Source organism: Cyrtonyx montezumae, unplaced genomic scaffold (assembly GCF_038088225.1).
Source record: "Cyrtonyx montezumae isolate F1298 unplaced genomic scaffold, pur_monq_1.0 scaffold_18, whole genome shotgun sequence".
Classification (NCBI taxonomy): domain Eukaryota; kingdom Metazoa; phylum Chordata; class Aves; order Galliformes; family Odontophoridae; genus Cyrtonyx; species Cyrtonyx montezumae.
The window spans coordinates 16,177,429-16,194,348 of record NW_027071914.1 but is presented as its reverse complement, the minus strand read 5'-3'; the positions used below and the strand labels follow the sequence as shown (position 1 = coordinate 16,194,348).

Sequence of the window (16,920 nt, the reverse complement as noted above, 5' to 3'; positions counted from 1 at the left end):
GTTAAACAATGCTAGTGTATGTTTTATTCCAGTCAAGACAGGAGTTACGAGGTGACAATGACTACAGTTATATATGTGCTTGAAGATATCCAATAAGCCACTGTCAGGTCTTACCAACAATAAGAGGTTATACAGAGAGACCTGGGTAAATGTGACAGAGGAGAGTTGAGGCACGGTGCGATCAGTGGGAGCCATCGAGTTGTGCTTCCCTCCCATCTTCAGGTCAGAGCTGCCCATGCACCTCCCAGCTGAGATGAGCACACAGGTCCCACTGAACCCCATCGAGCACCTGACACTGAAAACTCTGAAGACTGCAGTGAAAGGCTTCGGTTGCTCACCAGAAATGCATTTATTTTCTGCCAACAGCTACTAAGCCGATTCTTCAGCGTCACAATTAAAAACATAGTAGCTTGCTGGAAACTGGCACTCCTGCCCTTCGGATTCATCCCTGCCTGATTTGCTCTTTGAGTTTCTCCAGAAATCTCTGTTCTATCCTGGGAAGGATACGGTCAGAGGACAGAAACCCTCCTCGCCAATGCTCCATCAGCTGAAGCAATCTCATTTTCTCATTCTGACTGTGCTCAGGCACACTGAGTCCTCATGACAACATCACATTCTTGTCAACAGTGCATTTCACTCTTGCAGGTTTTGTTTTCTTTTTTAATCTGCCATTAAAAATACCAGAACATGACACTAGCTTTAGGTCTAGGGTAAAATGAGACCAGTTAAAACAAGGTATTTAAAAACCCACAATCCTCTTCCGTATCAAAAAATGAAATCTAGTTTTAAGATACAACAAAGTTCGAGAATATAAAAATATTTACCTTTCAGAAATGCCTAAGCCTACAACCACATAAAATAAGTATGAACTTAATATAAAAATCCTCATAAAAATACAGGCTGTCTATGCTCAACCAAGTCCTCCAACCTGCCCTACACCAATAGAAAGGTTTTGTTCAGAAATCTAAATAGTTATTTGATAGAGGAACCTTGCAATGAGCAAAATAGAGAATTAAATACTGCAGGCATGAAAGAAATTCCAGTTTGAAAAGAGATGAGAACGTGGGGGCCATCAGCCTTATGGCACATTACATCTGTGGCAAAAAGCATGACTGCAGAAAGTTAATATTAAGGGAAGTAATATTTCCACATCCCAAATTGCAGCTTGAGATGATTGCACAAGTTCCTTGCATTTAAATGTTATAAACCTTAATTGTTGTGCTTGAACTTACAGGGAGATCCTCACTGCTGTGCCAAATGCCAGCACAAGATGAATTGCTGCAAACTCTCACATTAACAGATGAGACCGTGTGCTTTTGTTGGCCCTGAGAATGTGAATCACCACTTTTTATAGAAGGTAAAAATCAGCCCACCCAGCCCGAGGGACTTCACGTGGACAAGAAGTCCACACACAACCAATAAATAGAAAAGTAAAAGGCATTGAACTTTTTTTTCTCCCCCAACTATGCAGCATTCATAAAACAGTAGTAGCATGAATCTAAGCTCTGCTACATTTATCTTTTCCTCTCATCTAGCTTTGCTGAAGTTTTAAAAATGCACATACCACCTGTAGGACCTGAAAATAAAATGCTGGCTTTGTTGGCATTTTTTTTTTTGCTTTGGAAAAAATAAAAAATAAAAAGTATGGTCCCAAATTAGCCCTTTTCAGTTCTTGATAGCTACACATGAAAGTCTCCCACACAGAACGTCAGATTTTTGCAAGTATTGAATGACCTTTACATTTGTAAATGGTACAAAGGTTTTAGCAGAGGCTTTCAAAACGGAGGTGTTTTCTCTGAAGGTGTAGCACAATGTAGTGTATATTCAAAGGAGAAATGAAATGCTTTGGAAAAGAACCACAGAAAGATATAGAAGTTGCTTATGTCAGTAGACCACAAGAAGCCCAAAAGCTAAAACTGCAGAGCATGTTTGAACAGGATCACTTATTTGCTAAAGCCTGTTTCTTTTGAAAGGGAACATGGCCCTCAGAAGGAGATCAGCAGGCTGTAATCCTGGCTCAGTCCTTAACCCCAACACTTGGTAAGCCCAGTGGCTTCAGAAGGCTCAGAATTCATGAAGCATCAGCTTTTTTTCCCATCAGAAGTGGATGCCAGGTCCTGGGAAACAAGCAACAAGCCACTCCAACGCCTTGTTTGGAAGACTCTTTCAGCGAAGCCTGCATATGCTTTTTGCTACAACTAAACTTGGAGATCACTTAGTTATCAGGCTTTGGTTATGGAGTTCAGATGAGACTGGGATCTTCCCTTTAGGGATGTGTGAAGTGTTCAAAGGGACACCCAGCTCCCCTTCCTCCACTCAGCACGCACAGTGAGAGAAAACCACCACCATCACCACTGGCACCTTCTTTTTCTCTTAGCAGCTTTCACTGAGTACAAGGCTGAGTGCAGTCACTGCTGTGTTATTACTCAAGTCATGTTTAGCACATACAGACCTCTGTTTCTCGACAGGGACTGGATCTGCTGACACACTCCAGGAATCAGAACACTGAATTACAAACTAAGAGCCCTATGGGAGCAGACAACATCCATTCAGAAAATAGGTACGTGGGTACAGGAGCACAAGGGACAAAAACTGCAGTGCTGCAGCATTGGCTGTTGGGTTTTGTTCGTTTTCCTGTGGCAGAAAATGCATTTTGAGGTCTTGCTCTTCCAGCCCCTCTGAGAATGCACGTCCTTCTTCACAACGGTGTTATAAGAGTTTCAGGACTCTCCTTTGAATTCCTAATGCTGGTGGTTTGCTGCCCATTTCTGAAACTGAAAGCAAGTAAAAGACTGAGAAGGCAGAGAACATTTTACAGAGTGAGAGCAGACACTGACCCCTCCTAACAGCACTGCTAAAATAACCATGTTACACTACTAATATGAACACTGGAAATAAAAGCAGGTCTTCTCTACAGCATGCCCTTCTGGATGGAAGGAACAGTGCAGGAAACAACATTTCAAATATAACTCAGTGCTTGTAATTCAGTTACTTCATTCGTGCAAGAAGCCTGCAAAGGGAATCTGGACATCAACTGCAGAGTTAAAGTGATGTCAGATATATGAGAAGTCCATAGCTGGGAAAAAAGAGCAGTGTGCTCTTACCAGGGAACCTGGCCTGAGGAATCTGCTTACCCTGAAAGTACAATGGCAGCTCCTTTACCAACCAGGCATCAGCTACGGGCAATTCCACGGGTGGTTGTTTTTTGTTTGGTTGGTTTTGCCCTGTAAGGGCAAATTCTGCTCACTCTCTCTCACAAAGCTGACTAGTGTCTATGCAGTTGCACTTTAGCTAATTCAGTTTCCTCCTGCACTAATTTCCCACACACTGTAGTGGCTAGCAAGCACTTTTTCCACTGTGTCAGCACTATGATGTATGATACAGATTTCAGAGGGCATATTTTCTTAGGGCACCCAAAACAGCACCTGGAGGGGGTCAGCTTCTGTTTCTGAGTGCACACCTTCAAGCACATCGGTGCCCAGGTTCAGAGCTGTCTGTAGGATCAACAACAACAGATCTAAAGGGCACTCTGAAAGCTCTGATGTTTTGCAGTGGATTTAATGAAACATCTGCTCACTGGAAAAAGAGACTACATACAAAGAAGTCCTGAATTCTTGTGAAGACTGGGATGAACGAAGGCCGACTTACCATTTCACCTTCAGCATCTGTTCAAAGCTCTCAGGCAGGGTATTGCCATAGCTCTCAGGCAGAAACAGGGTGAGGATCCCTATCAACACAGTCAGGCTTCCCATGATGATATACGGTAGGTATCTGTCGTAGGCACCTGGCAGAACACAGGACAGCAGAACATCAATTACAGGGCCACCTTCAATGAAACCACGAAGTTTACGTTTCAGATATCACTGGAATGCAGAATTGACTTGGAATAATGCAGCGAGTAGGCCAAATTGAGACCAATGGGCCATTAGTGGGGGGAATGCTTACATTATTCCAGCTGGAAGTGGAGGAAGCATCACTGCAGGGAGTGGCTCTGACATCAGTCAGTGCTCAGATCCTGATTTAGGACATGGAAGCAGCGGCCCCTGCCATCAGCCTGCTGCCAGTGCACCAGGGTTGAGACACAGCAGGACTTCCACCACAGTATCACAGAACTTAAGAGGTCTTTCAGTAAAGGGGTTAGCTAGGGATTAAAGCGAGGCAGACCAAGTACCAAACTGGACTTGACAGCTTTATTTTGTAGCTGGGATGTAGCAGCGTGCTTTCTAATGTGAGAAATAAACTAGGATTAAAATGAAGGCCTCTGGGTATTTCACATCCAGAGCCAAAGTTTGTGATTTGATCTCTGTGCTCATGAGCTGGACAAACTGCAAGGGCCTGACTGAGCTGTAGCAGATTTCTGGAGCTCACCAGTTTATCCTAAAACCTCCCAACATTTAGAAAACTATTCTGATGACTGCAACGAGAGTTTTTAAAGACAGCCTATGGGAACCCATGAGAAAGTATAGCAATAAAAGCTTAATCCTGTCTACATTTGTTACTGCTACTTCAGCTGCAACGCAGACTGAAGACCAGAAGCTCAGGTAACATTTCTGGGCAGCGATGCAACTCAAGGCAAGAGTGCAAGATATCTCACCCAGGTAAACAAAGTAGGGAGCAATGATGCTGCCCAGCCTGGAAGCTGTGGACGTAGCTCCGACTGCCATGTTTCTGACCAGCGTTGGGTACAGCTCCACATCGTAGACATAAAGCATTGAAAACGCAGCTGTGATGCCAAATTTTCCAAGCATCACCAGGCAAACAGAGAGGACATTGAGATCTGGAGGAGAAAGATAAAAATCAAGAGGAATAAACAACACTCTTTGCTCGTGGCTTGCACTTGTTTTACCCTCTGTGGACCCTATTGCTGTTTGTTTGTTTGATGTTTCTTTTCCTTTAAGAGTTTTTGTTCTATTTTGCTCCTAATCCTGCAGCCTCTCAGTCCCACTTGGCCACACACTCTGTGCTGAGCACACTGCAGAGGGCACAGGTTATTGTGTACTTCTGTTTTTGCTTTTCAGACGGTGAAAAGGCATTTTGGAAATGAAACAGAATTCCAGTAACGAAGCACAGGTGTAAATCCATCCCTATTTTGCAAAACTCTGTGGAGATTTCCACACAGCGAAGTCTGTGAGGCTCTTGGGATGGTTTCAGCCTCTCTGCACAGCCAAATAAATCACACTACACTTTTGGCTGGTTCCCCTGGCCTATGAAAAGCTCGGAAATCTGACACAATATCTGAGAGCAGTGTGTGACTCAGCATATGTGTACACACTAAACCAAAAAATACCACAACTAACAGTCATCAGCATAAATTGGACCTGAGATCCCAAATTTGGTCCCAGTTTCCAGTAGTTTCACAGAACTGCTAGAAGCATTAAATGTAGTGATGCTTAATTGCTGTATTGGATCTCCTACCTGTAGGAACCAGCTTAATGAAGAGGATGACACCTCCCCCCAAAAACAAGGTGCTGGATATGGAGTAGCGGCGGGGCAGGGAGCGCAGGAGCAGCCAGGCGATGACGTACGCTGGGACTTCGATGACCGCCGAGAGGAAGCAGTTGATGTAGGCATCACCGTGCAAGTTTGGAGTGTTGAGGGAAATGCCAAAGTAACCAACGGAAGTGAAAAACCTGAGAAAAGCAATAACACCAAATGATTCCCGAAGCACCGTGCCCTGAACACCTCCGGCGTTGCCTCAGAGGTTGCTACAAAAATCGGATGTCGCAAAGCGTCACCACGGACATCGTGGCTCAGCCATCCCAGTGGCAGCCCCAACTTTCTAACTCTGCTGTTCCTTCCAGTGACCACACACTCACAGCAGCTTGCAGACCTCGATTACTCTGTCCTTCCTCCGCAGAAGGCACGAGGCTTTGTGGAAGCCACTCACAAAGGCTTTTCCCTGCAGTGGGCTCATGAACAGCACAATGACACAAGACTAGGAAGCCTCCTGTGCCAACACTGTTGGGCTCTCCCACCCTCAGCAGTCTGCACACATCTGACTTTGATCTTCACAACAAAGCTGGACCGTCAGGTTTCAGACCTACCCCCCTGTAGCATACCAACCGTGCAGGCCAGGTACCTCCTGTTAGGAAATAGATACAGAAAGGGGCCACAGTTTGCCTGTAATGCACTACTCGGTCCTCACTCCTTGTGGTTGCCCAGGCAGGGACCAGGACCTCACAGACAGGAACAACACAAGCACTGGCCTTGGTTTTGGTGCTCTTTATACTACTGAGATGCTGCCTCTGCTTTGAGTCGTTTCTCTTCAATGAGAGGCTACAGAGATGGGACCTTCTTAAAAAAGATTACATACACGGGCTGTTACAAAGAGTTTCCTAGCTGTTTTACACTGAGTTGAGGCTACACCTCCACACTTATGTGCTAATGCAGCACAGGTGCAGGGGCCATCGAGGGCCATGTGTGGGCAGGCTCCAAGGCTGAAACTCATTATCTAAACCTGCGACACGTGCCCTCAAATCAGAGACTGTTCTATTGCCTGGGTACTTTAGGAATACACATTTCCTTACCACAAAAGTAATGACATAATAGTAATAGTTGCAATGTTTCGGGTTCGAAATAGGTCCAGAAGGATAGCCTTCTGCTGCTGCTGAGGCTTCGAATCCTGCATCTGAAGGAAAAAGGAGAACAAAACCAAAAAAATTCCCACACACCTCAGAGCACAACAACCTTTGCATACCAATAGCCTGGGCAGTAGGAAGTTAACACTGCACTGGGATAAGGGGTGAGCCCAAGTCCTTAATGGAGCTGGTCTCTGCACCAGCAGCACTCCGTGGTGGCTTTTGAGTTTTTGGGTAAAGAAAGAAAAAAGGGCAGCACTTGGGATAGCTGCACTGTGCACACAGATTAGCTGATCAGAAAGGCTCATTAATGCTTCCTCAAGGATCTAACAGCACAGTCCTTCCAGGAGCAACCTCACGAGTGAAGGCGTTTCTCTGTGCACGCGCACTCAGCTCTCTTCTGCTCATCTTCCAAAAGGATGGGAGACAAATGCACACCACCACCCAGTCCAGCTGCCTGCTGCCAGCAGGGGATGGAGACTGACACTGGGTCTCAGTGCAGAGGCAGGGGTGAGCCATCCAGCACCCTGCTGGGACACGGAGCAGCCCAAGCAGGGGTCAGTGCCAGCAGCCAGGTTTCCTCCCAGCCCCAGAGCAAAGGTGAACCGCCCTGACCCTCCTATGGGGCTCCAAAGATTTTCCTTTCCTAGGAAGGGGTGATGGTTTCTGAGGAGCATCTTCACAGTAGCGTTAGAACAGTACTTCAGTGGGAGGCTCCAAGTGCAGGCAGCATCTTCAGGCTGCTGTGGACGGGCTCTTGGGATGTGAGGTTCCCACAAAGTGAGTACAGCTGAGCTATCCCCAAAATGCACAGTGATGAGCTGCACTCAGAGCCTGAAAGGTCACATCCAGAATGAAGGACAACTGAGAAGTGAGGATAATGCTTCCATGGTGCACACAGCTCCCCACAGATGGAACATGCACCTCAATTTACAGCACCACAGATGTTTGGAAAAGAGCTCTTCAGCAGCTCAGCCAAAATCGAAGCACAACAAATCGGTGCTGCCACCCAGAGGGGCAGTGTGCAGCTTTTCGCTCCGAGTATCACCAGGGATGTGTGATGTTTTGCTCTTGCTGTACCAGGAGATGTCAGGAGACACAATGCAGGTGCTCGTGAGATGCAGAGATTCAGACCCAGCACAGAGCCACGGTCACCATCAGCTTGGCCTGGGTTCTTTCTGAGTCTTCAGGAGCTCCAAAGTGGGACAAAGCTCCTGTAGGGAGGCAGGCACGAAACCCAGCTGTGTCACAGCTGTGAGCAGTCCCTTGGCTTTCTCCTTTTAATCAATAAACATTAAATACAATAAAAAAAAAAAAAAAAAAGAACAACAGGCCTGCAGAAGAGCTTAATGCGATTCAGTGCTTTCACTCTAGTCACATGCTTTAAGTGCAGCTCCAGCACTCTCTGCTCTGTGCAGCTGGAGCATCCCCTGGGCTGCGCCAACCCTGCATACGTGGACCTGGACTTAGTGCTCAGGCACAGCCCAGTGAAGGGCCATAGTTAAAATGCAAACAGCTGACACTGCCCCAAGCTGGAATGGGGTCAAACTTGTCCTCCTCAGGCCTCCTCGGTGCCCCCAGGGTGAAGCAAGCTGGCTCACCCTTGCTGTGAAAACCACAACCAACTTCTGCTGAAAAACAGTTTTACTGTAACATGCAAACCAAGAAGTGAGCCCTGTGGCTGCTCATCTCACATCTGCTGCCCCAAAACTTACCTGAGGCCAGCAGCCCTGCCTGGGTGCTGCAGCTGGAAGCCAGCTCTGCTCTGCCAGCTTACAACAAGCCAAAAGTGACAGGATGCATGACACGTACCTCCGCCGTGTCAAAAAGCACGGCTGGGGCCGGGGTGTTGTTTATTTTTGCAGCCTTTCGGATAATGACTTCTGCTTCTTTATATCTTCCCTGGGAGATCAGCCACCGAGGGGACTCAGGAATGATCCTGCAATGAGGTTCAGAACAAACGACTCAACGCTTTTCACCGAAGGGAGGAGTTATTAAAACCACATGGGTGCTCTGTATGAGCGATGCTCTCATTTACAGTCAGCAGAGAAGCACACAGACAATGCAACCCATCCCACCGGGACCAGGGGAGGACTCGGGCACGTGGGACGTGCGTGTCCTCGTGCTGAAGCAGAAGAGTGGGCACTTCTCCCCGGGGGCTGCTTTCATTCACTGCTGTCCCCCTGCAAGCTGCAGTCACTGCACAGGCAGCACGGTTGAGCAAAATTACTCTCAGGAAACTGCATAGAGTGTGGGAATGCTTTGAACGTGCAGAGGGTGCATTTAAAAGCTCTGTGTCGTAGGAATGCTATGTGCAAAGCCTCACAGCTGCACCACAAATCTGATGCAGGATCAGGTCTCACCTTTCCTTAAGGAAACCCTCTGACCTTTCCACCCCAAGCCGTTCCATGATTCTATAATCCCTTCACCAAGCTCCCCAAGGGGCTAACCCGTGTCCTGGCTTTGGGTGCCACGTGATTTCCACCACCACCACATTTGCACCCATGGCAACCTTCTGCATGCTTTGATGGAGATTCCCACCAAATTGCAAAGCAGGACTCTGAAGCTATCCATGCCTTAGGGACATACTTCGCATGCCTCACAGTGCCAATCCCATAGCAGTGTGGAAGGCTTGCATACGAAACCAAGCACCCCATCAAGCAGCGCTTTGGGACAGAGCGAAATGCAACTGTGGTGCAACTCCGAGATATTTCAAGTTAAATGAGTGCAGTAACCCTCAGAAGTGGACCACATGGCACAGGGTGAGAAAAAGTCCAAGAGAAGAGGAGGAGGTGCCCAGGACACCCTGCACTCACCACCAGAGCGGGACGCAGAGCAGCCCCGGGAGGGTGAGCGCCAGCAGCAGCATCCGCCAATCTCTGATGAAGTAAGCAAACAGGGGCAGCAACATGTAGCCAATTGCAAAAAATATGCAAACTCCTAACGTAGAGAATATAATACGAACTGATTTGCCAAGAATTTCTGTTCCTGTTTAAAACAAGGGAGGTTGGATTAGCATTTTAACTCTTTCTTCTCGATCGTGACTATATACTTTACTGCATTTACAAAGAGATAAGCTGAACAGTGTTAGGAAGTAACAGTTCATCTTATTTGACACTTGAGTGGACACTGCCAGGGAATAACAGCGTGGTTCCTGTGTTACTGCCATCAGTGCTCGCTGATCTAACCAAGGGCTCAGAGCCCCGCGGATCACAAAGCCCTCCTCTACTGCAAATTAACAGAGAAACAGCTGGCAGTGCCTTTTAATGAAGTCTTCCTGTTAACATCTCCCAGAGTTTAAATGAGTTGGGAACAGAAATAAAGGCAGTCACGTGGAAATGAAACGTGAAGGCACTGTGCTTTGCTCCAGGCAGATGGGAACTATGCAGCCCCAGCAGCAGCCAGAGATGCACATGAAAGTGAATGGACTGAGCAGAGAGCACCCAAATTGCCTTTGTTAATCTCATATGTAAAATACAGAGTTCCACAGCCCTGGGCAGGCTGCGGGAGCTAATGCTGGGGGGCTCAGCCCCCTTCCCAGAGCTTTCTCCCCTTGGGTTTGGGGTTTCCCAGCTGGTAGGTTCCCAACCCCCCCCACCTCCCCCCATCTCCATGCCAGTGGGGCCTCCCGCAGCACAATTGGTTTGGGGTTAACAATTCACTTGTAAATTGGTCTGTGGGTGGGGACCTGCGCTGCTTTATCTCCGGGAACAGAAGGCTGCAGCACATTGTGGCTGCAGGGTATGGAATGCAAGGACGGGGCCTCCTGATAGCACTCCTGTCCTGCAGTCAGCATCACCGCTGTGCCAGCAGATGGCAAGAGCTGTGTGCCACAGCCTGGGGCCAGTGCAACCCCTAGCAATGAAAACTGGGGGTGTTGCAAACCTTCCCAAGAGGTGCCCAAGGCCATGGATGGCTCCTGGGCAGTCGGAGCTGGTGGGTAGGGTTGGGGGGAGGGCTGTAAGGTCCCTTCCAACACAACCATTCTGTGATTCTATGATAAACGTTATGTGAAAATAGAGTTTGTAGCGCTACCAAGCCAATATGAGCTGACAAACTTCCAGCTGCAATTCTCTTCCCCCCCTCCTCTGCCCTCATTCTCCTCACCAGGAAATAGCAGCACGCCTTCACAAACTGGCCTTGTTTTACAGCCTGACACCTGAACACGGACATTTTGAACACAGCCTTACAGCTCTGCTGCTCAGCACTGAGGTGTGCGGACCCCTCTGTTACAGGGGCTGGGCAGGGAGGAGCCCAAAATGCTGCCACTGTCAGCCCTGCTCCTGCTGATAGCAGCCCTGAGCCTCCCTCCAACTCTTCCCCTAATCGGGGTGGTTGTGTTGACGTTTGCCTCACCCACCTTTTTCTCTAAGCCTGCAGAAAGTACAGGCTCTAACTAAATACCTGAAGAGATTCCTTAGGGCATTCAGGAATTAAAAAAAAAAAAAACCCTTACTGGCCTAAATTAGGAACTGTACCAACAAGGATTTAGCACAGTCTCTAATTAAGTGCAGATTGAAAAGAAAAAAAAAATAGTACATTAAGCAAGCACTTAATCTAATGCAGATCAATTCCTACCCAGTATGAAGGCCACCACGTAGTTGGAGATCTGTCCCATGCCCACGATGAGGAAGAGCACTGTGAACATCTCCCAGCTGGTGGAGAAGATCTGCAGGAAGCTGAAGCCAGTCTGCACAGCCATTGTCAAGAAGAGGATGCTCTTCCTGCCGAACCTGGGGAAGGGCAAAGACGTGGTTGGAAAAACAGGATCTAGCTGTGGTGCAGGGCTACACAGAAACATGCAGGGGAGCATCCAACCTCAGGTGACACAGCTTAGCTGAAGGTCGGTCATGAATTTGGTTTATTTCCATGAGAACTGAAAGATGCAAAATTTCCAAATAAGAAAATAATTTAAGAGCAGAAACTTCAGGGATCCATTAGACAAGGACTAGGGGGACCAGACCATGGCATGTAAGTGAGAAACACACTAAATTGCAAGCAATGCAGATCAAAGGTAGGAAATGATGGAGCTCAGGATGATGCTGAGATAACTGCACAATGCCAGTTGTATTTTTTTTGTATTTTTTATGCCTACATACATGGATGGCATCATGTCTCTGCTGTTCATTTACAGACTGTCCTCTTAGTTTCCTCTGGGATACACTGACATCATTTCCAACAAACCTTTCCATCCAACCAACCATCCCATCTAACAAATACACAGAGCTTCTGTTCAAACAGTGGAAGAGATCAGCGTGTGACAATGAATGAGATCTTCTCAGCCACCAGAAAGCAATGGACAAAGCAGCAGTGTGGGGAGACAGCAAACACCACCCCATCAACCTGCAAAGCTGCTGCTGAGATCGGCTGTTAGCATCCAGGTGCACCCAAGTTCCAGCAATCTTAGGCAAAAACATACTGAACTTCTTTAGAAGCTAAAGCAGATTTTGACTGAAATGTGGAGAACTGGGGGTTAAGCTCCCTTATGGGCCCTACAGCCCCCAGCTGGGGCCGTTCCTGGACTGTGCCCTGCTCTGAGCAGTGCTGGTGGGTGGCATTACCTGTCTGAGAGCTGCCCCGAGATGAAGGAGCCAATGAGGACGCCCACGAAGAACAGGGAGGTGGTCAGTGGCACTTTCCAGTCGTCATCACACACCAGGTTCCACTGCAAGAGAAGGGCCCACAGCTCAGCCTCTGCCCCACAAGCAGAGGAACCTTTGCTTCCTGGGAATGCACCCATTTCCATATAATTTGGATGAATTTCCCCATCCCCAGTGCTGGGACACTGAGGTCCCTGCTGTCCGTGCCCATGAGGATACCCACCTGCATCCAGATCTGTGTCATAGAACCATGGATTTATTATGCTTGGAAAAGACCTCTAAGATCACCAAGTCCACCCCCAGCCCATCCCCACCGTGCCCTCTAACCACGTCCTGGGTTCGACAGAATATATGCAACAGCATGAACAGAACAATTTTCTCACACAGATGGTTTTGCACGTTCCCTTTCCCCCCCACCCCATAGCCTGCAGGTGCTCATCGCTCACTCTCACAGCTGGGAGGAAGTTTGGGACAGGAGCCAGCATGGAAACTTCCACCCAGCACCCACACAGAGCTTAAAAAATCCCACAAGTGTGCCATGAGTGCAGCAGGGCTCACTGATATCCCAGCCAGCAGCCCCGGTCAGGGCACACCTATGGGGTAAAGGAGAACTTCAAACGGGTCCGGAGCAGATTAGACAAATGTACCATGAAGGTAGGCTGATCAGCCCCAAATCAAAGTACAGCATAATTACAGTAATTAGCAGGGACATTGCCTCTGCCAGGACTTGTCCATCGGAGCAGAACCAGGGTGTGTGCCTCAAACCCTTCAAGCTGATTAGTACCCAGATGAAAGCATCTTGTCTGCTGGAAGAGAGGGGTGGGTAGGCACCAGCCAGGTCTGGGTACTCATCTGTGATTATCTTAATTGTACTTGATAAGATGGAGGGGAAGGGTAGGCCAGCAGGGCTCTGACACTTGCAGGGATCATAGAATCCTGGAATATCCTGAGCTGGAAGGGACCCATAGAGATCATGGGCTCCAACTCCTGAAATGTAGGAGTAGGGATGCTGCTCTTGGGAAGTGTACACTGGGATCTGTGGCACTTGTCAAAGGGAGTGGAGATTTCTGTAAACCTGGTAGAAATCAAGCCCTGTATAAAAAAAACAAACAGGTAAAACAAAACAAAACAAAGTAAAACTCAGCTTCGGGAAACAAGACATTAAAAGTAGGAGATTCTTCAGAAAAGAAAGTGAAATAAAGGCAAAAGAATGACAGCAGGAGGGCTGCCCCTGTGTGCTGTGAGATTGGGCTCCCTGGGTCTCTACCCTGGGCCTCCGTGCTGAGTCCTCCTGTGATCTCCAAGCACCAAAATTTCCAAGAGTTCCTGCAGGATGTTCCTAGAGAAGCCAAGGACATGAAACAAGGGAGAAGGTTTCCAAGTTGCCATGTCCTGACTTGCCTGACTTTGTGCAATCAGCAAATAGCACGGTGCCAGAATGTGCAGCTGACACACAGCATTACTCAGGACATGAAAACATGACACCCAACAAATAAATGGGGTTGGGGCAGCCGTCCCCAGTGACCCTGACCCACTCTGGCTGCAAGCTTGCATTGGATGACAGGGTGCTGCTTTGGGGGCACCAGGAGGCTTCCCAACAGCCCTGCTGGGGGAACCTCACCCCATGGGCTGGAAATGAAGCCCCATGATTAACATTTGTCACTATTTAATCATAGAAACACTCAGTTTGGAAAAGACCTCTCAGATCCCCAAGCCAACCCATCCCACCATGTCCACTGACCAGTTCCCCCAGTGGCACATCCCACATCTCTGAACACCCCCAGGGACAGTGACTCCCCCACTCCCTGGGCAGGCTGTGCTGATGCCTGACAGCTCTTTCAGAGAGGAAGATAACAATTTTTCCCTAATATCCAGCCTGAACCTGCCCTGGTGCAACACGGGGGCATCAACTCTTGTCCTAAAAGGCCAGCATCCCAGTGCCCACTTCTGCACTGCTGGGTGTGAGCTGAGGAGGGGTCAGTGCTTCCAAAATGCCCACACCAAGCTGAAGGCACTGCACTGATCCCATGTCCCCCTGGTGCCTAACATCTCCCAGCAGCTGTCCCATGGCACACTCACTACACAGACAGCAGGGATTAACAATGGGGTCAAAGCCCCTAACATCTGCAGGACAGGGTATGCAGCAGCTGGTGGTGGGCTGGGATTTCTTTCTAAAGGAACTCCCCACATTTGACAACCAGAAAACACACAAACACAACCAAACCCATGGCCCCAGCACAGCTGGGGCTGCTGAGTGGATGGGGTGCCTGCACCCAGCAACCCATAGCTGCCACCCACAGCCATGGTGTCCAAACGGCCTCTGCTGGATTAATCATCCATTAACCAGCAAATAAGTAATACTGTAATGTCCCTGGTCAAGTGCACTGCAGAGCAAAGTTCAGGTAAGCTTCCAAGCTTTTACCACCAGAAATAAGAGCTGGTCATGATCACACCCACATTATCACACTGTCGTGCCAGCCCCGTTATTTCCTTTTACCCCACTGCTCTGAATACATTCACTTCTCTGTCCTCTCTGTTTTCAGACTAACCCCTATGACTGAGCCTGGGATGCTCTGCCCCCAGGGATTTGCACACTGCCAGACAGCCCCAGCACGGAGCTGGCATCCCCCAGCCTGCTCCTTTCCAGCAGCAGTAACAGGATTTGATGCAACTCAGTGAATCGAACACAGCCTCCAGCATTTCATCCTGTGCCATCCAGTTCTGTTCCTCCACTGGGGATGGCTTTGCAGGGAGCCAGCCTCGTGGTGTGCCCAGGCTTGGCTTTGTGAACACGGACAAAACTACTGGGCACAAAACCCAGCATCACAAGTTTAACCAAACTGCTGCTCCTTTTCACGGTTTCATCACTGCTTGCTCTCCTCGTTTCAAAACTGAACCCAAAATCTTTCCCACATGTTCACGCTGTTCTGAACGCAACAAGAATCCTTCTCCATCTGACCTACAGATGGGAACCCAGCACTTGGTTTCCACTGAAACTGAGCGTGCTCTGGCCCCTCGGGTGGGCCCCAGGTCCCCATGGCAAACCCCACAGTGAGCACTGGGGACTGAGCACACCAGGGGCTGCCGTCCCCTCCCCATGTCCTGCTACCACTTTCCCCTCCCACACACATCATTGCCCCCACGCCTCTGTGTGCTCCTGGTACGACCTTTCCCCACCATGCAGTGGCTTTTGGTGGCAGATGGCCCTGCTGAGTCATCTGGGCTGCAGCCGTTGCCAACCACTGCTGCCCACACCCCGAGCACGTGCCATGGGCTGCACAAGTGGGATGTGACCCTGTGGCACCAGCAGGGTTAATGCTGGCACCACTGAGAGCGACCAGGGCAGGATCCAGATCTCCACAGCTGTGAAGAAATACAGCCCGAGCCCAAGACTGCAACAGCCTCAGTCTGTGTGGGATGCTCTGTCCCCTCCCCGGCAGCTTGGAGCCATTCTGGCTGGGGACACTGTGTGTCACTGCCCGTCCTGGGGCACGTGGGGGCACTGGCTGCCAAACGCCAGTGTGGGCTGAGCCCGTTATTGCCTCTGATACAACACCAACGAGCACAGCAGTCCCGCAGCTTCTGGGGCATCGCCCTGTGCTCTGTCACAGCTCATCACCAGCAGAGGCAGAGAGCCCATACAAACCAAAACCCCAGAAGTGCTCCTGTGACTGTCACTGCCCACGTCCCCATGTCCCTGCACAGATGATGCCATTGTGCAGGATTAAAATCGAGTCGGGCAGCGCGGCCACAGGCTCACAGCTCAGAGCCACCTCCCCACCGGGTCAGCGCCCACGGGGCTCCCAGCCACCAAAGCCCCACGCTCCGTGTCCCTTGGCAGAGGTGGCATCCTCGTGCCAGGAAATGAATCAATGGGAATTTGCCAGGACGAGCAGCGTGCCAGCTCGGAGAAAGCAGCAGGAGGAAACAGAAGGAAGAAATCATCATGCTTCTATTTTCAGCCTCCCAACACAGAAAATCCCTCTCCTAACAAACCGAGCCGGCGCTCGAGCTGAAAACACGCAGCGATAACACGGACCGCCGCAGAGCTCCGGCTCACCTCCCCCAGAGCATCACCTCTGCCCTTCCCTCGGGCATCCAACACATTCCCACAGGAATTCGCCCTTCGGGACCCGGTGTGGGGGGGACCGCTCCCTCTGTGCCCCCCACCCCGGGGGCAACGCCGCCCCTCCGGGGGCGCGCACCGCTCCACCTCACCTCGCTGACGATGGTGGAGCGGTACACGTCGCGGCTGTACTCCCAGCCGTCCAGGCACGGCTCCTGCTCCAGCTCCTCCAGCCGCACGTCGGAGCCGGGCCGCAGCCCCAGCGCCGAGAGGTTGGCGAGCACGTCCAGGCGGTAGCGGTGGCAGCGGCTCGGCTCCGCGTGTCCGCCGCGCGGCTCCAGCGGGATGCTGGCGTTCCGCCACTCGTCGCTCAGGTTGGCTCCGGGCGGCACGGCGCAGCGGTGCTCGGGGATACCGGCCAGAAACACGGCCGACATCCCGTTGAAGCCGTTGGGGACGATGCTGGCGCTGAGTAGGAAGAAAACGACGCGCTGGAAGCGGCCCCACTCGCCCAGGAAGGCGGTCACCTCCTCGTAGTCCCGCATGGCGATGCGTGGATTTCCGCGCCTCTGCGCGCCCCATGCGGAGCGGCTCCGCCCCGGTCCGGCCCCGTGGGGCGGTGCGTCCCGCTGCGGGGATCCGCTCCACCGCCTTCCGAAGCGCTGCGGGAGCCCCG

At 50.1% G+C, this 16,920-nt stretch overlaps 1 protein-coding gene across 1 annotated transcript; it reads right to left on the bottom strand.

The window, feature by feature from the left end:
• Positions 1–2,102: 2,102 nt before the first annotated feature.
• Positions 2,103–16,789, bottom strand: SLC22A4 (solute carrier family 22 member 4). The gene is made up of 10 exons (XM_065734868.1): positions 16,397–16,789; positions 12,140–12,243; positions 11,157–11,311; positions 9,395–9,566; positions 8,391–8,517; positions 6,528–6,628; positions 5,416–5,630; positions 4,595–4,777; positions 3,649–3,784; positions 2,103–2,774 (listed from the first exon to the last, which is right to left on the bottom strand). Exons 1-10 carry the CDS (start codon positions 16,787–16,789, stop codon positions 2,699–2,701), a joined length of 1,662 nt encoding a protein of 553 aa, XP_065590940.1. The 3' UTR covers positions 2,103–2,698.
• Between the last annotated feature and the right edge of the window lie 131 nt (positions 16,790–16,920).

Bases quoted from the DNA above. Each gene is read 5' to 3' on its own strand.
- SLC22A4 (XM_065734868.1), bottom strand. From the start codon at position 16,789: ATGCGGGACTACGAGGAGGTGACCGCCTTCCTGGGCGAGTGGGGCCGC. The intron at 11,312-12,139 runs GTAATGCCACCC...GCCCTTCCCCAG, and splicing joins TCGGGGCAGCTCTCAGACAG to GTTCGGCAGGAAGAGCATCC. The intron at 4,778-5,415 runs GTAGGAGATCCA...TTTCTCCTCCAG, and splicing joins CATTAAGCTGGTTCCTACAG to ATCTCAATGTCCTCTCTGTT.